At 44.3% G+C, this 23,419-nt stretch overlaps 1 protein-coding gene and 1 long non-coding RNA gene across 4 annotated transcripts; one reads left to right on the forward strand and one right to left on the reverse strand.

The window, feature by feature from the left end:
- Nucleotides 1-807: 807 nt before the first annotated feature.
- On the reverse strand, nucleotides 808-5,704 carry LOC128796076 (uncharacterized). 2 transcript variants are annotated; one of them, XR_008433720.1, is made up of 3 exons: nucleotides 5,628-5,704; nucleotides 4,181-5,297; nucleotides 808-1,059 (listed from the first exon to the last, which is right to left on the reverse strand). It is a non-coding gene; the product is annotated as an uncharacterized LOC128796076 (long non-coding RNA). The 2 variants fall into 2 exon arrangements; XR_008433719.1 differs by lacking the exon at nucleotides 808-1,059 and adding an exon at nucleotides 2,731-3,170.
- On the forward strand, nucleotides 5,385-21,720 carry PRPSAP2 (phosphoribosyl pyrophosphate synthetase associated protein 2). Of its 2 annotated transcripts, none has more exons than XM_053957365.1 (12): nucleotides 5,385-6,929; nucleotides 9,060-9,179; nucleotides 9,568-9,718; nucleotides 10,830-10,882; nucleotides 11,010-11,076; nucleotides 11,677-11,849; nucleotides 12,773-12,888; nucleotides 16,342-16,397; nucleotides 18,668-18,816; nucleotides 19,347-19,417; nucleotides 20,366-20,512; nucleotides 21,021-21,720. In XM_053957365.1, exons 3-12 carry the CDS (start codon nucleotides 9,600-9,602, stop codon nucleotides 21,177-21,179), a joined length of 1,110 nt encoding a protein of 369 aa, XP_053813340.1. In that variant the 5' UTR covers nucleotides 5,385-6,929; nucleotides 9,060-9,179; nucleotides 9,568-9,599; the 3' UTR covers nucleotides 21,180-21,720. The 2 variants fall into 2 exon arrangements, with proteins under 2 accessions (XP_053813340.1, XP_053813339.1); XM_053957364.1 differs by having other exon boundaries at nucleotides 6,840-6,929; nucleotides 9,060-9,122.
- The last annotated feature ends 1,699 nt before the right edge of the window (nucleotides 21,721-23,419 follow it).

Here is a 23,419-nt window from a genome sequence, read left to right on the forward strand (position 1 = left end):
GATAAAAAGATTAAATATCTAGAATTTGGAAACAAACCACTGGTATTAGCAGCAGCTCTATGAGTGAGGCAGACAGGACATGACCTGGGTGTGAGGATTTGCCTGGGGCACATGGATCTGATTGCCAGACCATGGTTTTGGTTTATTGTTAGGTTTCAGACCTTTGGGTACCTCTGAAAAACAGTGACTGGGAGAAGAAAAAAGAACAAGTGGCTGAGCTGACTCTGGCCAAGCTTCATGTTTGCAAGCTGTCCAGGATGAAGAAGGTGGGGACTTTCTTCCAGGCTTCATAAGCCTCTGGAACTCTGACATTTTTGTGAGTAGAAAATGTTGGTCATGTAACAGGGAATGACAGCACTGAGGTGTTGTCATTCCCAGCCCATCCTCGGCGGCTGAGCGAGCAGTGACTGTATCACACCTCCCTCTCCTGCCCTACCCAATTTACCTGTAAATTAGTCCAACCTACCAATTGTCCTGTTCGTCCTGTCAGAAATCTGCCTTGGAGCCTCCCTGCTCCGGTGGCTGGAAAATCTCTGACTCCCAGCCGGATTGTAGGAATTTACACGTACCTCACTGCTCTGCATGGATGACATTACGAATGAGAGCTGTCACTTGAACATGTTGGGGATTAATTATGGGCCTGCTGGGCCATGCAGTGTTGAATGAAGGTCGTGATCCTAAAGGCACTTAACCTCACATTCATGCACAAACCCACTGAGAATGGGGAATGTAACACGACCATCATATGTCAAGTCTGAGTGAACAGAGATTTAACCTTTGCCACAAATTGCTGCCTGTCATGCAGATAAAACTGCAATGTTTGCTATGCAGCACGTAACTCTGGGGCTATTTACTTGCTCCTGGTGGTAAACTACAGCATCGATTGCCATGTCAAGGTTTTGCAGACCCACGTTTGCTCTTTCTGGTTTTCCTTATCTTTTTGCAGAGTCCACATAATTCCTTGTGACAAGAGTCTCCGTGAGTGTTGGACCTTGGACTCCTGTCTTGCCTCTCTCCTCAACCCTGGCAGCCTTGAATGTCAGGATTTGAAGTGTTGACCTGGTTTGTGGTAGGAAAGAAAGCAATTTTCTGGGTCATTTGGAGATCCAAGGTGGGTACAGATTCCCATGGGACAACGTGGTTTAAGTGAAGCAGAGTGTCTGGATGATCTAAGGAATTACCACTGGAAAAGCTGTAGGTAATGGAGCAGTATGAACTTGGGATAGAGATGGATTTGCCATCGTGGGTCTGATCCCTGCCCTTTGTGCAATGGGAAACCGTGCCGACAGCAAGACAGGCCAGGCTGCCAAGGGACTGCTTCCAAGATAAATCTCCCGTTGTATCGAGTTCCCTCATGTTCAGACTACCTCATTATCACAGGGATAATTGTCAGTCCCTCATTCCCAACTAGGAGGCAGTTCATTCTCTCTGATATTTCCATTTGCCATATGCCTATCTAGGAAAGCTTGAATGAAAAAAAAGGGGGAAATACTTTCCAGCAGGCAATCAGAGGAGGCTGAATGGCTGCTTTGGCAGCCGTTGCTCCCTCTGACGCAGCTCTGCTGTCAAGGCTCTTTCAGATGCCATGGGAGGAGTGGAACAGCCTGAACCCCCCCCAGTATTTGCAGTCGTTGAGAAAGGCGCTGAACCCGCTGCCCTGCTGGTGTGAGCCTCATTGGTCCTGCAGAGGGGCCGATCCGACAGCCCCGGCCCTACAAACAGCGGGCTGGGATGGGCAGAGCCACCGGGGGGTTCGGGGTCCAGGCACTGAGGTGTGTGTGATCCAGGCTGTGCATGGGGAGCCTAAGCTGAGAGAACAAGTTTTTAGCAAGCGTTTAAGTCAGGGATCTCACCACGAGCAGCTGTCGCTGCCTTGCTTTGGGGGAGAGAATATTGCAGGTGACTCTGGAGCCAGGAGAAGCTGCAGAGATGTCAGGGAGGAAACCAGCCAAGGAGGATGTGGCAAGCAGTAACAAAAGAGGAGAAAGTATTTTCTCCCTGGGACCTGGATGAGATCAGGGAGATAAAAAATGGGCTCAGAATAGTTATGAGGAAAGAGGAAGGAGTGGGAGCTAAGACAGCCTTGAGTACCATCAGCAGGATAGTGAATGCAAATGAATGGGAGGGACATGCAGCAGGTGAGGAAACTCTCATTAAGAAGAGCTTAATGAGACAATAAAAGCCTCTGGGAAGCCTCAGATCTCCCCATGCCTCTCCTCTGGTGAGACTTTCCTGGTGAGTAAAATTTTTAAGTGTCCCAATCTTGAACTTGGGGGATTGACTTGTTTGATAAGATCAAAGGTAGTGCACAGAGGTCTGAGAGCAGAACCTCTTCCAGAGCTGAAATCAGGCAGGAAATAATACAGTGAGTTAGAGGAGAGGTTCTGGTAGAAAGCTTCTCTGTGAAGGAGATGTTGGTAGTAGTGTCAGTAAGTGGGGTGGGCTGAAGAGGCCTAAGGCTCAGCCTTTTTTTGGTGTAGCAGCTGGATGAGGGTCCCACTCCCAGTAAGAGCATTAATCTGCTCTTGCTGGTCCTCGTCAGAAACAAACTGGGGAGGATACATGATACTCTTTGCTGATTGCACTTTGCTGCTTCCCTACACCTCTTCCAGCTCCTTTTTAGTGTATGGGCGAATATGGATATTCTCAGTTCAGTCAGAGAGAAAAGGAGAGATTTCTACCAGGCTGGGCCTGGGAAGGAGTTTCAAAGGATCTCTATCTCTCCTCTTGTTCGCATTGTTTATAGATATGTTCTGCCACCGCGTGCCATTCACTGCGCACCAATGGTGTGAGATGTTTTTACTTTAAGATCAATGAAATTGGTCTGCACTATGTTCTCTATAAAAAGAGTGGTGTATTTGAAATAAATCAGTTGAGTTTAGTTCTCTTCTCGTCTTCTGAACTGGAGTCTCTTTGTTCCCATCCTGCCTCAATGGCGACAGGCTGAGGCTGGTACCAAATCTTTCTTTGCACCCCACAGTTGTGCATGCAAAGCATAGGACCTGCTCTCATACACTGAATTCTGCTTTAATCTGCAAAGTTGCTCTGCAGTGACTGAGTCAAGCCCTGGCTGTGCTCACTAAATGCCTGCACAGGGCATGGTGCCTGTGTGCTCTTTGGACAGGAGCTGCAGCTTAGTGAGGCAAATGGCAAATCATGCTGGGACTCAGCTGGTAGGACAAAGAGGAACAGAGCACTAATTAGTGTTTGTCCACGACAGAGCACTAATTAGTGTTTGTCGTGGACTATGTAGCTGTTCAAATTCCCTAAAATGACATGATGTCACTGTGCAGTCCAACCAATTTTGCCTAAAGGCCAATGAAAGGGCAAACCACACCTGTAGACACCAGGTGATGGGCGTGAACAGGATCTTACACAGACTTTGCAGGACAGAGCTGCCCTCACACAGCAAAGCAGAGGGAATCTGAGAACTAAACAAGAGGCACCACCTCCGGCTTTGTGTTTGCCCAAACCCTCACTCTGATATCCAGCTCAAGCCGTCTGTCTGTGCAGGACCTGTCACACTCCAGGTGTTCCCACAAACCTCTTGTCCCCTTGGGGGAACAGGTCTGTGACAAATGATTCTGTGCCTGTTTCCCACAGACAGCCAAGCAGTAATATTTAATAAAGCAATGAGTGCTGTCTGCCACATCCCTTCACACAGAGAAGACATGTACCCTCCTCTAGGACCTCCCTCCAGGCATGGGGAATGCTATTTCCAGATCATTCCCAAGAGTTGATAAAATTACAGCTCCCTCCATCAATTCCAAAATGCATTTATAGCCGTTTTGAGTTCTGCCTCCCTAGCTGGGTAGTATCCATGGCAGAATCTTCTGGAAATTGGACACAGTTGTTCCCCAGGCAATAAAGCTGAAGGCAGGGGAGCAGGGAGGTGATGCCTTTTGGTCTGTGCTCAGTGTGGAGGTGTCTGTGTGCTGCAGAACCTCCCTGTGGGCTCAGAGGAGCTGTGTGGGGTAGAGGACATTTTTGGGATGCCTTTATTTGTTGGGAGAGACCAAACCTATCCACAGGGCTCTGTCATGATGAAATCAGAGTGTTTCTTTGGTGCACCATGTCTGATAGCTCTCACTGTCAGCTGGTTTGGTAGGTGAGCTTTAATATCCACTTTTTTTTTTTTTTTTTAACAGAAACAACTCCAAACAAAACAACAAAAGCCAACCTGGTTGAGCAGTGATGGATGGAGCTCAGGAGCTGGGGTGACAGCAGCATTTATCTTCTCTCAGGTGATGGATGCAGGCTGTCGTCCAGCCCAGTGCAGGGTGAGCAGTGCCCTTCACCTTGGCTGGACTAGGTGTGGGGGAGTTTTTTTTTTTGCACATCTCCGCTTGCCAGGGTCACATCTGGATTAAGAACAACAAACCTCTGTAAGCCAGTGTTTTCATACCCAGAAAAATTTCAGAATTCCTTAGACGGCTGCTAATTGAATCATTGTAAATCAAACAAAATCCGTATGCTCATCTTGGAGCAAGTGTTTGTTGAACTCTTAGTGTTTGAATATAGTATTGTCAAATTAACAAATCCCTCTCCCTTGGGAGCTGAGATTTAAACTGGTGTTCCTCTGATCAGGAAGACAGAGGTGGGAAAGAAATTGATTTTATTTTCTCTGAGAAAACAAAGGCAGTAGCCTTATAAAAAAAGGATCGGAAGACAGGATCACTTATTTCCTGGTCCTGTGGTTTGCTTAAGCAATGTCAGGAATTTGGGGCAGCACAAATCAAACAGTCAGCAAATTCTGAGTGCCCTGGGGTATTGAAAAATGCTTCTGGGGAAGGCTGCTAATTGCACTATGGGTCAGTGCTTCACCATGTGTTGTTTCTGGTTGTTCTGCATTAAACTCCCCTGCCACACCAGCCTGTAGTGGGATCCTGAGAGGGAAACTGATGCCAAGAGAAATCTCTGCTGCTCTGTGAAGAGGCCAACAAAAAGCTCACACCCCCCCTTCCTTTTTGTCCTGAAAACCCTGAAACAAAAAAAGAACCTGCTTGGGTCAATGATCCTGAATCAACTGTGTGGAAGCACCAGCCTGGAAGCAGAAAAACGTGGACTGGGAATGGTGGAGGTGGTGAGGGATGGGACTATTCCCTTACACCTCAGTGTAATTTGGAAGAGGACGTAGGAAGGGCAGAGGATCACTGCAGCATCTAAGAGGTTTGATGGTGCCTCTGCTCACATATTTCTAACAGATGTCCTGGCTTTGTGAGCCTGCAAGTGGAGTGCTCAACATCTGCTCCACGGCTCCACGTTAAATGGCTTCTCCTTCCCCAGCTCCAACTCTGCTGAAAAAAACAATCAGAAAAAGAGACAAGTAAGTCTTGGAATGCATGAAGCAGGAAACAAATGTGAAATCTGGGGAAAACACCGGCCTGTGAATATTTAAAGTGGAAAATGCAGCTTGTAGAGGCAGAAGCATGGTTTCAAACAATGAATTTAATGTTGTCCATTCCTAGGCATGTTTGGTGAGCTTGTCTGTGGCTTTTCCTCCTCTTTTAAGGCCAGCGTGGGCAGAAATATCTGCTGGGATGATCAGCTTTGCTCCAGTGCACCCTGCACTCCAGAAATAATCAAATTAAATTGCTTTTTGTGAGAAAAGCTGCAATGGAAAGTACCTGATTTGTAGCTTTATGCTAAATGCTAAAATTCTGATCCATAAAATGCTGTTCAACTTGGGCGTACTGAGAAATGTAATTTAAAACAGGTTCTAACTGTGCAGTCTGGGGAAAAAACATGGTGTTTGGGTTTTGTATTTAAAGGAGGGATGTGTATCTGTGTGGGATGACCGCAACTTCCTCAAAGCAGTTTTGTCATGGGTGTCTTGAGATAAAGCTTTTTTTTTTTTCTTTATTTTTAAACAGGGAGACTGAAATAACAGCCTCATTTCAGATGTCAGAAGAATCTTTGTGCAGTTCAACCAACGCATGTGGCAAGGAGAGTCCTGAGAGGACTCTGGATAAACCGTGTGCGCCTTTGACAAGGAACTGGGAGGCCACTGGTGGTTTCTGTTCTAAATTTACTTTGCAGAAATGCCTCTTTTTCTATAAACACTGCTGATGGCAAAGGCCAGACGGTAGCTCGGTGTCTGGCGGGGATGAAACCGCCCTTCCATCCCTCTCTGGTGGGGATGCAGGTGTGGGAGCTCCAAAATAATGGCATTCTGTGGACATCACTGCGTTATTCCGCCTGGATTTTGCACCAGGGTAGTTTTTGGTGGGGCAGCAGCTGAATTGTGGTGTTGGGGTCCCCCCTCCATCATCACAGCTGGGGACTCAGATCTGTGCTTCTCTTTTTCAGCAAAGGACAAGGCTCATGATGGGTCTAGAAGAATGTATTTTATAAGGGATGGCTGAGCTGGGTTTGTTTACTCTGGAAGATGCTCAGAGTTCTTATCACTGTCTTCAACTCCCTGAAAGGATGTTGTAGTGAGGAGGGGGTTGGTCTTGGAAATGGCCTTAAGCTGACACATGGCAGATACAAATTAGATACTAGAAAATTTTTTTTTCATTGTCCGTGTGGTCGGGCATTGGAATAGGCACCCAGGTGGAGTCACCATGCCTGGAGGCGTCGGAAGAGGCATCCGATGTGGTTTCGCGGTGCCGCTGCTTTGACAGTCGGACTTGGATGATCCTGAAGGTCTCTTCCAACACCGACGAGCTCCAAAACCCTCAGAACCGGCGCCCCCGTCCCGGCGCCGCCGAGCACGGCGCTCTGAGGGGGAAGATGGCGGCGGGCGAAGGGGGGCGGGCGCCGCCTCGGGCCCGCCCCGCCCGCCCGCGCTCCCTCCCTCACGCCCCGCCGCCATCTTGCCCGCGGAGCACCGGAGGGGCTGAGCTCCGCCGCCGCCTCTGCCTCTCCCCCTCCTTCCCCTCCGGCCGAGCCGCTTTCTCCCGGGGCCGGGGGGCCGGAGCCGGCAGGTAAGGCCTTCAGCGAGGGGCGCTCCTGCCCGCTCAGCCCAGTTCAGCCGGCTGTGTGAGGGCAGGACATCCCCCTTCCCCACGCGGGGTTCCGACGCCTGAGGAATGGGCTGCGTCGCCCTTCCCTCAGGGGATGGAGACCCTCTCCCGGGCGACCCCTTTTCGGGGTTGCTCGGGCTGCCCGCAAGTCCCACAGGTGAGGGGCAGCGGCGTGGGGCTGCGGCGTGCCCGGGCCGCTCTCGGGGCGGATGGGATGGGATCCACGGGGAGCACGGGGCCTGTGTCACCCACCTGGAGCATCCGAAGGACTGGTAGGGAGGTGTGGGCTGGCAGGGTCTGTTAGCCCACGGGGATCGGTGAGTGTGGAGGGACGGGAAAATTCCCTGTGGGGAGATAGGTGAGAGGGTGCAGATTCCCTCCATCCCATGGGGTCCATTCCTTATGCCATCCAGTTATTCCTGCTTCTGTGGCTTTCTGTGTGGACATGCTCAGTTGATGGAGGCATAAAGCCATGTGTGCCCAGTGATTGTTGTGCTGATCATGATGTGTCTGTGTAATTGTGTGCAGCCCAAAAGGAAAGGCAGGTGTTTGTGCTGCAGCCTGTTCTGTGGTGCTTGTGTTCAATCTTGGAAAGTTGGCCCACCTCAAACCAAAGGTTTTTGTCCCATGTACCCCTGCGGAGTCATGCCTTTGCACATCTAATAAAGTTTTGTGAGCTTGCTTTTACCCCAACACCTGTTTGAAGGTTGATATATCCATATTACTCCTGAAATGCAACTTCCCTGCCCCACACACCGTAGCCCACTTGCAGCTGCTGAAGTACATCCACAAGAAAGTCCTTGACCTATAATAACATGAAGAGTAAAGCTAACTGTTGCTTGTAAATACATCAGCGTATTGTGGTGTAAAGTGCACCCTCAGCAATAGTTGGGAGCCAGCAACTCATCTTTTCAGATCTCTTAATCAGCTCCTCATTTCCCTAATCTCTGGAACAAAGACGACACACAACTGGATAAAAACACACCTTCTGAACACTCTATGACTGCTTTTAGTAACACGGAAAGTTGCCTCCACGCTGTTCCTATCCAGGCACACAAGCAGGGTGCTCTCAGGGGCTGTTCTCAGACCTAAAATCATTTCAGGTTGTTCACTCTGGTGGAGCTGAGATGGATCCTGAACACCGTCATGAATATTTGATAGGTGATGGCCATTAGTTGACAGCTGGGAGTTGCAGAGACTGAGTGAGCAGCAGAGCAGAGAAACACTAGATAGGAAATGGGGTTTTTTTTAGGTATTTAATTTGCGAGGGATACAGGTCTTGCTCTGGGGATATGGGAGGCCCCTCTGGTTTTAGTGCAGTGAAACATTCAGACGTTCTGGGGGCTGAAGCTGTCTCTGTTTGTGCTCAGTCTGTGCACAGTTCTGATGATAGGCAGGTTTTCATTCACGGCAGTTGAGCACAGCTCAGCCTCGGCACCGGCAGATCTGTTGTTGGGAAGTTCCTGACTTGACTTTGGCTCTTCACAAGAGTGAATCGGGTTCCTCTGACAAAGTTAAACTGAGCCAGACTGTCTGGTTGTAAAGGAGGTGTGAAGGAGTTTCATTGCAGACCTAGCCAGCTGTTCCTGTAAATACAAAGCCCTTCTTTTTCTTTTAGTTGTTGTTTTGGAGTACTTAATAGTTGATACATCATCAGCTTTTTCTAACCAATTATGTGTGACTATGAGATAATTCTGTTTCTCAGCAGGGAGATGTTTACCAGGAAAGAAGTTACTGGTTTAACTGTAACTTCTGTTTACTTTGGTTTCATATGTCCAGTCTCCTACATAATGCTGAAATGGATGATGAAGGATTGGATTGTTTATGCAGCAGGATTTTGAGTTGAATGCTGCTCCCATCTATCCAGGGCTGCTGGTCAATGGGATCTTTTTTTTCCCTTTAGACTTAAAATTTTATAGTAGAAGTAACCATGAAAATATGATTTACAAAGAATAATAAAAACTTGGAATCCCATCAAATCCTTGGCGAGATTAGTGGTTTGTGCCTTTATTTGAAACAAAAAAAAAAAAAAAACCAAAAAAAAACAAATTGTACTGATTGCCTCCTGATGTTTTTCTCCTGTTTTCACAGGAGAAATATTGCTTTCAAAGAATGACAACAGCTGCTTCAGCAAGTGGATTTGCTGTGCAAGAGGTCATTATTTACAGCTGTCAACTTCATTGAATTCTTCCTTACATTTCATCCTTATTTGTAAGTTTATAAGTTACTGCAAAGTAATGAGAAGAGAGTCAGCTTTGGAAATAGACTCTTTTAGCCAGGGCCCAGGAGCTCTTTTTGGCTCAATTCTACCCTAGACTGTCTTTGTGATTTTGGAAAAGTCAGTAAAGGTTGCTCACTTCTGGAAAATGAACTGGACAAGCTGATGGAATAAAAGTATCAGTGTTACTGAATGATAGCCTGAGGAAAACAGTTAAAAAGGAAGAAAAAAAATGGTGCTATTAAAGTGGGGATTACAGATTTTAAGGATGCTGGAATATCCAGAGTTCTGTGAGACTACACTTTCTAGACAGAGAAAATGTGTGTCTTGTTTTGTTTTGTTTGTTAAACATGGATTTATATTACCTTTGATCTCTTACAGTCTTTTAGGAGCGGCAAAACAACTTAGGGTTGATGTTTTGTGTGCCATCAACTGAAATTGGGGCCATCATGAATATCACCAAGGGTGGGCTGGTGCTGTTCTCAGCTAATTCCAATTCCTCATGCATGGAACTGTCCAAGAGGATTGCTGAGTAAGTAAAGGCTGCAGGGAGCTTGCCATCTTGGGGTTATTCTGATGGGATTTGTTTTACTGGACACTTGATTTCCCTATTTAAGGGAAGTTACATGGGAAAACTGCCATGATTTGCAAGAATATGGAGTGTGCTCTATTGGAAAGTGTATTTCAACAGCTCAGTAACAGAGAGAGTAACTTGTATTTGAATTGTTCCGTGGCAGGCTGTGACTGGCTGCAGCATTTTATAGGAAGCACGTGGGATAAATTAATGTTTGCATAGTGTTAAATCATCATGGCAGAAGTTTTCACTCCTTGTAGTGGGGTATTTTTAGGCAGGAAAGCTACATCCCTCCTGCTCTCTGTATATTTTGCATGGGAACATTTCTTTAGCTTAAATCCATGAATAGCTGTAGCAGAACTTTCAGGATTTAAGTACATTTTTACAGTGCTAATTAGGATGCGTAACATTACTGGGAATGTTAGGATGGATTTCTTCCAGAGGCTTATTTACCCAAAGTTAGGTGTGATAGGAGGAGAAAGGGGAGTGCAAAGGAACTCAGGTTATGTGTAGAAAGAATTTGGGCCTGAGTGCAGAGCATACTCTGATCTCTTTGTAGTGATGAGGTCTAGCTAATGCTGACAAGGAATAAATACAGCAGATATTATTCTTCCATTATCCATAAAATAGTGCTTGCTACTCGTTCCTCTTCACTCTGCACTGACTTTTTTCTATAGAGAAGAGTGATTTAAAAGGAGTATTTTTAAGTATTGTGCACATGTATGTTGCCACATGTGTGTATGTATATATATATATAGGGCAAGAAATATATTAAAAATTAAAAAACGTTACATGATTTAGTATTCCAGCATTTTTTTTTCCTGCTGCTTGTTCTGAGCTTGACTGGAAAATAAGTTTAGCATAGTCTGTAGTGCAGTTTTTGGAAATTGTGGGTGCTTTTTAAAGAGATGTCCACTGTAATTACTGGTTTTATGGTTTGGGATTTTCTTTCCTTGGTTTTCTCCCACAGAATGCAGCCTTTTCAGTAACTGTTGCATTATATGGGATCTACATTTGATTTGCCCTTCCTCTTCCCTTATTGACTTCTGCCTTATTTGTGTTCCTGCAGGCGCTTGGGAGTTGAGATGGGGAAGGTTCAGGTTTATCAAGAGCCAAACAGAGGTGAGCATTTAATTAGCAAAACTGGAAATGCACCTGACACTGATCTGAATGTATTGGTTCCCCTTTTCTTAGACTCTAAAAAGAGTTTTTTGCTCTTGCAAATATTACATATTTCTCTTCTTGGCAGAAACACGAGTGCAGATTCAGGAGTCTGTGAGAGGAAAGGATGTATTTATCATCCAAACAGTTTCCAAGTGAGTACCTGTTTAAAGACTCTGTGCTAGCATTTGATGTGGGCTGTCCATAGCAATGCTTCTGGTTTCCATTTTTAATCACCTTTTGTGTTTGTGATGCAGTGTAATAAGCTTATATGGACTAGATAGAGGCTTGTGGAAGGTTTTTGGTATTGGTTTTGTTGGGTTTTTTATATGTACACAAAGACAGCTTTGGCATAAGGTAGCTTCTACAATTTTAATTTTTAGTGACTATATCAATAAAACCTTCCCCTTGGTCTCTGCATTCCTTCCCTAAGTGTATTCTTTTGCTTATGTCAATCTCTTTAAATTCTTCTCTTCTCAGCTCCCTGTCTCTAGCACCATCACAAAGTTAAGATGTAGGAGGAACGTTTCCTGGGCAATGTGTCCTGTGATTCAGAAATTCTTTAATTTTATGTGAAAAGAACTTTACAAATGCTAAGTCTTTTTTTTTTTTTTTTAATGGCAGCAGAAATGTAGATCTTAGTTGATGACCACTTCTCTAAAAATGTGCCCTCTCCATCTCTGCTGGGTGTAAATACTGTGGTGAATAGAGGATTTTTATGCACCAGCTACAGAAGCAGATGTTTCTCGTTGCAGGGATGTGAATACCACGATCATGGAGCTCCTGATCATGGTGTATGCATGTAAAACCTCCTGTGCCAAAAGCATTATTGGAGTGATTCCTTACTTCCCCTACAGCAAACAGTGCAAGATGAGGAAAAGGGGCTCCATTGTCTCCAAATTGCTGGCCTCCATGATGTGCAAAGCTGGTAAGAATGTGGCTGTCCTTAAATCAGAGCAAGGGGGTCTCCTGCTGTCAGCTTCCAGATTTAGAGAGATTTGTACACAAGTTTGGACTCTGTTCAGAAATAACTGCCAAGGTTTCATGTGTTTAAAACTTATGTAAAAAGGAGAATGTAATTAGAAATGTTTCCAAATTATGAGTTCATAAAAAAACCCAAATTTGATACAACCATTTTACACTGAGTTGTACTGAGCTGGCAAAATGAGTCTGCTGGGCTGAGCTGCTTTGGGACCTCTCATAATACCGTCCTTTGCCTTTCTTACAGTCTGGAACAGTTGTGCCTTGTCATTTCTGGCTTTTTTTTTTACTTTTTTTACTTGTTGGATGAATGCACTTTGTCCTTTACATTTGAGACCATGTGGTAGAATGAGATTATTCATCTTCACAGCCTTCAACACATTTTCTACTTCTTTCCTTTCACTCCCATCCCTGGGAAAAAGCAGGCAGTTATAACAAACTATGGAATCTGGGCTGTTATTTTGAGAGAAGTGGTTTTTGATGAGGAGCTTGGCCCCTTTTTCAGGAGTTCAGAACTAATGAGCGTGCCAGCGTCTTGCTGTGTGACACAGGACAAATTAGTGCTTCCATTTTGTCCCGTGTCCAGTGGAGAAGGATCTTCCTGCCTCAGTGTGGCACTGCAGAGTCAGTTATGTGCAGTGTTCTGAGGTTCTTTGTAAAAAGAACCTCACTTCGTTTTTTTCACTCTGGAAGCCTCAAAACACGTTAATGCCAGTGTGCTTAAAATTAATTTATTATGTATTTTAGTGTTCTCATGCAGCTTAGAAATTTTCTGGACAAACTGCAGTGAAACTTAGAAAAATAAAGTGTCTGTTCTCTCTTGCTTGTCTTGATGTGCTTCTCTGTATATCTTACTGTTCTGTTTTAAAGGACTAACTCATCTTATTACCATGGATCTACATCAGAAGGAAATTCAGGGTTTCTTCAATATTCCAGTTGATAACTTGAGAGCATCCCCATTTTTACTCCAGTACATCCAAGAAGAGGTGAGGAAGGCCTGTTACTATGGTTGTTTTTTAAAATTCTTTTTTTGTCATGTCTCAGGGCATCTGAAACAAATCCCTCTGAAAAGATAAACTCTTCAAATTGAAATTTAAGGGGAGAAGGGTCGTGTTGGGGCAGGGAGTGATGTTGGGAGCTGTTGGTTCTTCTCTTCTCCACATTTAACTTTTGCTTTCCTGAAGAGCTGGTGTTTTCTTAGCCATGCAGCAATGTTATTTTTTTCTTAGATATATTCCCCTAACACTGAAAAATAAAATAGGATTTCCTTGCTCTCAATGTCCTCTTCCTTTTCTATTTCCACTTTCCTTGACATTTATAAGATGGGCTGCTTGTGTGGGTATAAATTTAAATCACATAATAAGAAACACTTTGGAAGTTGTAAACTATGAGAGAGCCTATTGATTGTGCTCTGAAAGTCAGGCTGGTGGGTGGAAATATCATTCACTGTTAGTTCAGACTGCATGTCTTGACTTGAGGAGCTTAACTTGGGATGTTCTGTGCCTCCGTTTCTCCGTCTTATTTTTATAAGGGTTTTGAGAAGTGCTACTGGTAGATTGGCCTGTACAAAATGTGCAAATGATAATTGTAGGTATAAGGTGCACGTTAAGCCTCTGACTAATGGTAATTTGGAATAAAGCAAGTGCTTTCTTCCTGATGAGAGAAAGGGTTTAGCTCACTCTTGCTTTTGAATCCCAGCTATTTCTTTTTATAAAGACAGGAATGCCTCAATTTAAAAAACAAAACACACCCCACCCCACCCCCTTAAAGAAAACCAAACCAACATGATTTTGTTATGACAGTATTAAAATCTGCTTGAATGCCTCATTATAATTTCATTTGGTAATAGAGTCAAAGAGGATGGCAGAACAAAACTCCAGGCTCTGTCTTTGCCACAGTCATTCAACTTGTGTTCCAGGAAAGAAGTATTGCACATTGTAACTTAAAAAAAAAAAAAAAAAGAACAAAAGTGGAAAATCAAATACACAGACACAAGACAAGTTTTGCCTTTATGTGTTGCTTGAAACTGTTGTTTATGGTCAATAACAAGATCACGGTCCTGATTTGGTCTTGAAGCACATTGTAATTCCTGAGCTTTTAATGGTTTACACAGAATTGTTACAGCTTTGAGTCTGACACTGCTGTGCAGTCTAAAAAGTGGCTATTTGTAGAGATCTGAAGTATGTGTAAAGAAGTTTTAAAAGATACTTTCAGTTCTTCATCTCTCTGCTCATCCATGAGGGGATTTTCTAAAGCCAGAATTATCTGAATGGATCTGATCACACGGGATCTTGTACTGGCAAGTACCTTCACCAGCCAGATAATTTCTACTATCTGTGCTTAAAACTTTGATCCTTTGCTGCTCAGGGGGAATTCAGTATTCATCTCAAGTTCCTGGTGGCCACAACTTGCTGGATATCCTGAGCTGGGAATGCCAGAGCTTTCAAAGCTGTGGGAATCATGATGGGATGTACTGAGGAGCATGAAATGGAGTCCAGCTTGATAAGAATGAAAGTCACTTAAGAAACATTTCACTGAAAGTTAGGAGAATGAGGGCTTGTAGTTGTTTCCTGTTGGAAATTTATGCCTAGATATGAAGAGAATCACTTGCTGTTCTGGGATGAAGACAGTCCAATCAGTGAAATTCCTGTGATATGAAAATAGTTAGGTGTTTTCCTCTGTGTGCTTGGCAAATGTTGGATATTTCGTGGCTTCTCTTTCCTTTGCGCAGGTGTTAATCCCAGAGTGACACAGCCCTTTGTTACATGGACATGTTGACACCTCAGAGTCTTTGGGATGACATTTCTGGCTTTCTGACTTAATTTTTGAAGAGCTGAGAACAAATTTGTTAATTTGGCAGAGAAAAAATGAGGCAATGGTGTCTGAACTAGATCAAAGCCTTTGTTATGTCGAGTGACAGGCCCTGCCTTGTCCATACCTTCCGTCATGTTAATCTTTGTAGCCTCTTGTATAACTCAGTGTTTGTAGAGGAGAGAACATGCTGAATTCCCAGTTTATAGGTGGAGCTCCTAACACTGTGGATTATTAATGTTGCCTGACGTCCTCTGAAAATTTCTTACTTTCCGTTGGTTGAGCCCTTGCCAAAATTCAGAACTTATTTTTTCTTTCCCATGCCCATTTCAGGTAGAGTTTTGGAAATAATCAGCCAGTGCAGTTTGTATATTGTGGATAAGATTGTGGAAGAACTTACTTTGCCTGTGTTTGCAGAAACCCCAAGTATTTCTGTGCTCTGGAATGGGTATTTGACATCTGACAAGGTGGTGAGCCGCATGACAGGGTGTCATCCCCACAAATCTGTGAATTCCATCCCTAACAGATCCATCTGCAGGTACTTAGTGAAGTGTCTTCCATCCCTTAACACTGGGATTCTGAGGACTGGACCTGCTCTGTAGGACTTTGCTTGGCTCAGGACTGTGTTTTTTGGCTGGAAGGACAGACAGGTTCTCTTTAAGCTGCTCTCCATAAAGATGGATCATCCCAGGGCAGCACAGTGAAGGAAAAGGCTGAGTTTGCAAGGAGTGGGGTAAAATGAGATACCAGAGGGAGTGCAGTTGTAGTTGCTGTTGGAGAGGAGAACTAAAAGTGTGAATGCTGGAATGCTTGGGAAGTTACAAGCCAGATGAATCTGATGTGGAGTCACTGTTTGCAGGGAAGATGGAGGTGAGAATAAGAAACTTTTGAGAGATGGAGATTAAAATGCTGGTTAAATAGGGATCAGGAGTCAGGAATGAAAAACCAGTATGAGAATGGTGCAGGGGCAGCAAAGTCAGGAGCAGATTGTGCTTGTGAAGCCTGACTGAAGCACCTGTCAGACATCAGAGGGAAACCCAGACTTGCTGGCCTCATCCCTCTGGTGCTGTCAGCATTTGCAGCAGCATCTCCTGGTGCTGAGCAGCGTGGCAGAGTTTGCAGCACTGTGAGACTGCGCCTCCAGGATCAGCGCAATGACTCTGGAAGTTCTATCCCTTCTGATGGTCCAGAGACAGAGTCAGTGTGATGTGATGGAGAGGTGTGACTTTTCTTGGGGTACTCTATAAGACAACAGGAAGTTGTAAAATGCTGGTTTTTAGTGATGAAAGACTACTTAGGTTGAACAGGAAGCTTTAATTTTGATGGTTTCCTGTTTCTTTCAGCACTTGTGGGTGTAACCCTGATGTCCTAAAGCAGTTACTCTTCTGTTATCTGTACTATAAAATGGGGTTTATAAAAGGTTTGAAGTTAATATCTGAATTTTCTAAATACGTGTTTTTACTGAGCTGTCAACCCTGATCATGTACCATGGATTCTTGAGGTTGCTCTCTTAGGTAAAATGTTCGATGCTTAAAATTCTTCTGGCAAAATAAAGTTCTCTGATTCTTACTGAGTTTAAATTTGTCTGAAGATATGAAGTGGACATTGCTATCTGTTATTTACTACAGATACCAGACTACAGGAATGCTGTAATTGTGGCCAAATCTCCTGCATCTGCAAAGAGGTGGGTAAGATGTGCTCTCTTGCCTTAGAGCAGGAAATCTCTGTCGGGATTTTGTTCCTAGGATCAAGTGAAGGGCAAATAGGCAATAATTAGAAGATGCAGCCTTCACACCCCTCCCAGTTCTCCTCTGTCAGCTGTGTAGTTTGTACATCATTGCTGTAATCATAATAAATCTAAGGAGAGTTAAAAAAAAAAACATACAAAAGGATGTGGTAAATCAGTGCAGTGCTTATGATTAAGAAGGTTTTTAATCATGTTATATTTGTGTGCATTTACATTATACATCTCCTGCTGTAAATGAGGAAAAGAGGCTGGAAGTGTAATGCCATTAATCCAGATGAGTTTCTTAACATGGGCATAACTAAGAACATGGCTGATCAGATCCTAAACACAGATGGTGAAACTGGGTTTGCTGTTTGAGGTTATTGTGTAGTCTTTGGTGGTTGAATGACTGTTCTTAATCCATGATGCTTTTTAGTTGACTGTTCTAAACTCTGGAATTACAGTGCTGTCAGCAGGTGCTGTAAGAGCTGGATGGTGGTTTAAGAGACGCTGTATTTGCTCTGGTGACAAACCAAGAGTTTGTTGAAAAGATACTTGGACTTCCATGCCAACTAATTGTGATACTTTGTGTTTTCCTTATTTTCTGTAACAAACCACCTTTTGTCGTCTTTTTCTCCAACAGTACTTTTTGTGATTTCTTTTGTTTTGGCCAGGTAATTTTACATTTGTTTCTTTTTCATTTCTTTTCCACGGTGTCAGTATTGCCTCTTGGGTGGAGGCAAGTGTTTGTTGCACCATTTTAATGCTTATCCAGTAATTGTCAATGCCAGCAAATAGACAGATGAGTTGCACATCATGCAGTGATTTGTAGAGGAGAGGATCCAGAACTGCATTGTTTAGCTTCTTCACATGTTCCTGTGAGTATTTAAGGACAGTATGTGAAGAGTTACATTGTATTGGGAGAAGGATAATTGGATGTTTCAGCCTAATTCAGGCTGAAAACAATCTAGGAAAATACTTTTGATGAATGCCTGCTTGTGAAAGAGAACCCTTGTGTGGTGAAGTTTAGAATGTCTCTCTGGTTTCTGAGCTCACTGGAAAATTAATAAGTCATTTGGCTGTTACTTTGAACTTTATTCAGTTTAATAGTGCATTTTAAGGTAATTAATACGGTTTTATTGATAGGATTAATTCTACTAAGTCATAACTCTTAATGTTTGTAATGATAATTACCTGTAATTAACTACTTGCAAAAATATTGCAACTGTATGATAACCACAGGGTGGAAGATTCTTCTTTTTTAATTAACTGAGTATCATGATGGGCAAATCATTCTCTGGACTTTGTATTGTTTGGATAGTGAAATAAGGCTTAAGGACAGAGGAGGTGATTCAGGCACTGGTCTGAGGTGCTGATGTTAGAGCAGAGTGAATCACTCTGGATGTGCTTGGTCCAGAGGAGACTTGGATGGGTGGCTTAGGCAGGATCCCAAACCCCTGGGTGTGCAAGGTAGGGTGGGATGGATGTGCTAATTGGTATTTGCTGCTTCCAATATCTGGGATGCAAATTCCTGTTTTCCTGACTCCCTGCTTTTCCCACTCCCCCAAGTAACCTTACACTTCTTTACAGAGATTTCTAATTTTAGTTGAAGAAATACTGCAGTGTGAAGGAACTTTGTGTCAGCTAATTAAAAAATCCAAGCTGTTCAACTCCCAAGTGTGGTTTGTCAGGCAGAATGATCATCTGGATCCCCTTTTCCATAGGGTATCTCAGGTTATGTGTCAGCAGGTCAGGGATATTGTCTTTATTTAGTACTAAATAAATAGGTGAACACTTGTTTTCTCTTTTTATATGAGGGTTTTTTTCCTATTAAATGTTGACAATCCAGACATCAAGGCTGTTCTTGGTTACTGTTAGATGTGTCCTGCTAAAGCATGGGATCCCGAGGATGCTGAAGGTTGGGAAGTGTTATTTTGGCTGTTAGGCAAAGCAGAAGGGAATAGTCAGCATTTTGTGACTTGCAGCATTTATTTTGTAGCTTGAAGGCCCATATGGGCACTTTGAAGGTTATTCTGACTTTAACAAACCTGATTAAAAAAAGATACTGAGGAGCAACTGATTTCCTCCATGAATTCTCCTAAAATTTTAGGGTCGTCTGACTTCCATCTGAAACATTAGAAATAAGATGGAAATAGGTTAGGATTGTAGACAGGTGAGTTATTTGAAATGTAACCTTTTCCTGGGTTCTTTTAACCCTTCCCCTGCAGGGCACAGTCGTTTGCTGAGCGCTTGCGGTTGGGAATCGCCGTGATCCACGGGGAAGCTCAGGATGCTGAGTCTGACATGGTGGACGGTCGGCACTCCCCTCCTACAGCCAAATACGTAGCTGCTATCCACCCCAGCCTGGAGATCCCCAGTAAGTAAGTGTGTGGGGGAAAGTGTTACCTGGTGTTTTTGTGGGTTTAGAGATTGGGTTTGGCAGGGATGGAGTGTCTAAAAGGAGTGGTTCTGCACAGAGGGGAAAAAAAAAAATCATCTTTCTTAGTGGGGAGAAGATGATTCCTTCATGCTCGAGTGTGGATGTGACCTACAGCTGCTCCAGCACAACTGCAGGGCACAAACCCAGCGTGGGTGTCAGTGGGTCACTGAACTGGTTATGTCTGCAAGCCACTCTGTTTCCGTGCTGAAATGAAGAATTAATTGACTTGATAAAGAATTCAGGTATAAATGAATATAAATGAATAGTTAATATTTTAATTAAGCTTAAAATTTATTTATGTATTGGAATCTTGCTGGTTTTCATTCAGTAGTGATGTTGAAATAGTTGCTGCTTCATGTCTCTAATAGTGGTGACCCATCAGACATTTCCATAGTTCAAATAAATTATATAAACTTCCTCTTTTCTTTCTCCTTTTTATCCCTCTAAAAACATCTGCCATTAATCAGTGCTGATTCCCAAGGAAAAACCACCCATCACAGTGGTTGGAGATGTAGGAGGAAGAATAGCTATCATTGTGGTAAGTGAGATGCCATCAGTCCTCATAAATTATATTAAACATGTTAAAGTTGCAGAAGTCAAGTAGCTGTTCTGTATCAGCCACTAAACTTTGGTTGCTGGTGGATTTCTGATAGGAAGGGGCAGCACTGAGCTCACTCACAAAGCTGGCTGGGAGCTCTGCAGGGATCCACTCTGGAAGCAGCATTGGGACCTTGTTTCCCTGAGCAGAGCAGGTGAAATTCTGTTCAGTGCTTACCTGAAGGGGTTCAGGTGCTGCATGCACACCACAGGAGGAGGGGAGAATCACCCTGTTCCTACTGGGGACTTTAGAAATGCCAGTGAAGCTGAGGTGATGGACCTGGACTTGTTGGAACAAGTCTGGAGGAAGCCACCAAGATGCTCAGAGGGATGGAGCAGCTCTGCTGTGAGGAAAGGCTGAGAGAACTGGGATTGTTCAGCCTGGAAAAGAGAAGGATCTGTGGTAGCCTAATTGTGCCTGTCCAGTACCCAAGGACAGGCTGTAAAAAAGATGGAGAGAGACTATTCATAAGGGCCTGCAGTGACAGCACAGGGGGAATGGCTTCAGACTTACAGGAGAGTAGGGTTAAACTGGATATAAGGAAGAAATTTTTCCCTGTGAGGGCAGCTGTGGCTGCCCCATCCCTGGAAGCATTCGAGGCCAGGCTGTGTGGAACTCTGAGCAGCCAGGTCTAATGGGAGGTGTCCCTGCCCATAGCAGGGCTTGGAATGAGATGATCTTTAAGGTCCCTTCCAACCCAGGCCATTCTATCATTCCTTGATGCAATTTCCTCTAAAGCAGAGTGTAATCTCTGGGTTTGTCAAGGAAAAGAACAATTTTCTGATAGTTTGGGGTTTGCTACACTTGTTAAAGCTGTGCTGTCAGTCAGATGCGCTGTGTTGGTCTGTCTGATGTGGTGAGCCCTCAGTGACTCTGGGATTTTGGCAGGATGACATCATAGATGACGTTGACAGCTTTCTGGCTGCAGCTGAGACCCTCAAGGAGAGAGGGGCCTACAAGATCTTTGTCATGGCCACCCACGGGCTGCTGTCCTCAGATGCTCCCCGGCTGATCGAGGAGTCTGCCATCGATGAGGTGAGTGTGGAGTCGGAGCTCTGACCAAGTGACTGGGGCTTTTCTAAGCAAGCCATTTTCTCCTGAATTGATTGTTGTCATATGCTGGCACTAAGGATTTAGATGGGAAGTTCCTGGTTCAGGCTTTCTTTCTATGGAATTGTGTGCTGGAATATTAGCATCCACATGTCTTTAAACTAGAGCAGTGGGAAATGTGGGAAGTGGTGAGGTGCTGGACTGTCAGTATCAGCACACCTTTCTCTTCAGTGGGTGGGATATTTTTGTACCTCCTCTGGATGTGTGTGGCTGAATGAAAGGAAGGAGGGACAGTGCCATTAGTATCCATGGATACATGAAACCTATGGCAACACATGGCTCTTCCTGAGACTGTGACCCTTGCAGTAATGTAAACGTTGTTTTGTCAGTCAGGGTGGTTTTGTAGGATCTGTAAAACTCCCTCTCACCCTTCCAGTATAAAAGGTGGAAAACAACAGAGCTACGTCTTCCTGACCATTTTTTCTTCCTGTAGGTGGTTGTTACAAACACAATTCCACATGAAATACAAAAACTTCAGTGCCCTAAAATCAAGACTGTGGATATCAGCATGATCCTGTCAGAAGCCATTCGCAGGATCCACAATGGGGAGTCCATGTCCTACCTTTTCAGGAATATAGGAGTGGATGATTGAAGCTTCTTCCTCTAAAGAAACACCCCGGGCCAAACTGGAATCGAACAGAGAACGAGCTGTGAAGCATTGTGCTTACCTTCATATTTCCATTGAGCCACTTCTTGTTTTTTCTTGGTTTAAGTATCAAGGTAGAACAGTTTTTAAGACAATATTTTTTCCCCTTTGCAGGGTTGGTTTTTTTTTTTTTTTGGGGGGGGGGTGGGAGTTGGTGGGAATAAACATTTTACAAAAACTGTTCTAGTTGCTTTTAGGTTAGTTGCACTATTCACCATGGAAAAATCCCACAAAACACTTGAGGCAAGAATTTGGCTTCTAAATTAAGCATTCCTTTTCCAAAGCTGCTTGCTACAAGTGCTTTAAATGATAATAAAATGAAGTGACTGTATAATATTTGCATTTTAAAAGCCAAAAAGGTTGTACTGTTGTATGCAGTTCAGTGATTTTGTAGGAGTGCTTTTATAGAAAAGCATATGGAATATGCACCTGTATTTATTTTCTGCAACAAAGAATAAAGACTTGTTTTGTGTGAGCTTTCTAAAAATGTTCATGTGCTGGTCCTTTGTCTTCTAAACTGTGTGTCCTTAAATATGGCAGGTGGATGTCAGGGAGCAACAGGGACTTGCTCAGACCATGGCACAGATTCCCAGAGAAGCTGTGGCTGCCCCTGGATCCCTGGAAGTGTCCAAGGCCAGTTTGGATGGGGCTTGGAGCAACCTGGGATAGTGGAAGGTGTCCCTGCCCATGGCAAGATTTTGGAATGAGATGATCCTTCCCAACCCAAACCATTCTGTGACTCTATGACTTGGGAATATTGGGGGGGAGTGTAGGTTCCAGCTGGTAAAATCCAATCAGCTCATGACTGGTAAACTGGGGGGCTTTTTTGAGGTTTCTTGCCTGCCCTAAATGCATGGATGAGCTGAAAAATACGCCATAGTGCAGAGCTGAACTTGTCCAGGTTTGCTTTCCCAGCCCTCCTTGGGCAGGTGTGGGTGGAATGGCCGGCTGGCTGCCAGGCAGCAGCTCCCAGTCCCAGAGGCTCCAAGTTCTTCACCTGTTGCAGAGAAAACAGTGGTGGAATTGATGAGCATTTAGAGGCTGTTTGGTTTAATCTTTCCATCATGTCCTACAAATGAGTATAAAGCTTTTGGCGTGTTCAGAAGTGAAAATTAACCTTTGTTGACACCGTTTCTATGTTGGAGACAAACTTCCAAGGACTTTGGAGGGTTCATTGACTTGAAAGGATAAAACCAGGTGCTTTCCTTAATGTTAATGGATACACCAGGCTGATTTATTCACACGTGTGGGTACTTTGGATGTGTTAATGCAGGTCAAATTCCAGCTGAGCACTGAGGGGGAAGGTCAGTTCCTCTCAGGGATGTGCAGAGCTGCTCCCGGTGCTGCCTCGGCTCCTTCAAAGAGAGGAGAAATGCTGACCTGACTCAGTGATGGGCATATTAACTGCACCGTGTTTATTTTATTAGTGAGACCTTGTGAAAGTGTGCTGCCACTTGGGAACGAGCCAGACAAGCGTCCAGTGCAGCAAACTGATGGCTAAATACCCCAAAACAGGGGATTCTAAGGTGGTTTCCTGTGCCTGTCTCGTGTTGGCCTTTAGAGGAATTGTGTCTTCCTCTCTCCACAGCTCCCTGACTGGAGGACGCAGGTGGGGGTTGGTCTTTTCTCCCAGTTAACAAGTGACAGAGCAAGAGGAAACAATCTCAAGTTGCACCAGGAGAGAGGTTAGGTTGGATATTAGGAAAAATCTCATGGGAAGGGTTGTCAAGCATTGGCACAGACTGCCCAGAGCACTGGTGGAATCACCAGGGATTTAAAAGCAGTGTAGATGTGGAATAATGGTTGGACTCAATGGTTTTAGAGGACTTTTCCAGGCCAAATGATTCCATGATTCTGTGATCTCTTCTGTGGGGGTCTCTAGTCAGCCCTTGCTGCCATGCCAGGCTCCACCTCAGGCATTCACCTAACTCCTGTTTGATCTTTGCTTTAAAACACAGAAAACCCCCAGCTTTGCCTGGTTTCATGCAGTGCAGTTATGATACTGATGAGGGCTCAGGAATTTGGGAACAAACTGCATCCATAAGGCTGGGCTGCTGGTGCTTTAGTGTTAGAGTGGTGGAAAGGGAGGGAAGCATGTGAGGCATCACTCAGACATTTTTCAACCCTGCCCATTTGTGAGACACTCAAATCAGGTGGTTTTGGCTCCTTGGGGAGTGGAGAGGAGT

The sequence above is a fragment of the Vidua chalybeata genome, chromosome 16 (genome assembly GCF_026979565.1).
Source record: "Vidua chalybeata isolate OUT-0048 chromosome 16, bVidCha1 merged haplotype, whole genome shotgun sequence".
Taxonomy (NCBI): Eukaryota; Metazoa; Chordata; class Aves; order Passeriformes; family Viduidae; genus Vidua; species Vidua chalybeata.

Bases quoted from the DNA above. Each gene is read 5' to 3' on its own strand.
- PRPSAP2 (XM_053957365.1), top strand. From the start codon at position 9,600: ATGTTTTGTGTGCCATCAACTGAAATTGGGGCCATCATGAATATCACC. The intron at 9,719-10,829 runs GTAAGTAAAGGC...GTGTTCCTGCAG, and splicing joins CTGTCCAAGAGGATTGCTGA to GCGCTTGGGAGTTGAGATGG. The intron at 18,817-19,346 runs GTAAGTAAGTGT...GCCATTAATCAG, and splicing joins CCCCAGCCTGGAGATCCCCA to TGCTGATTCCCAAGGAAAAA.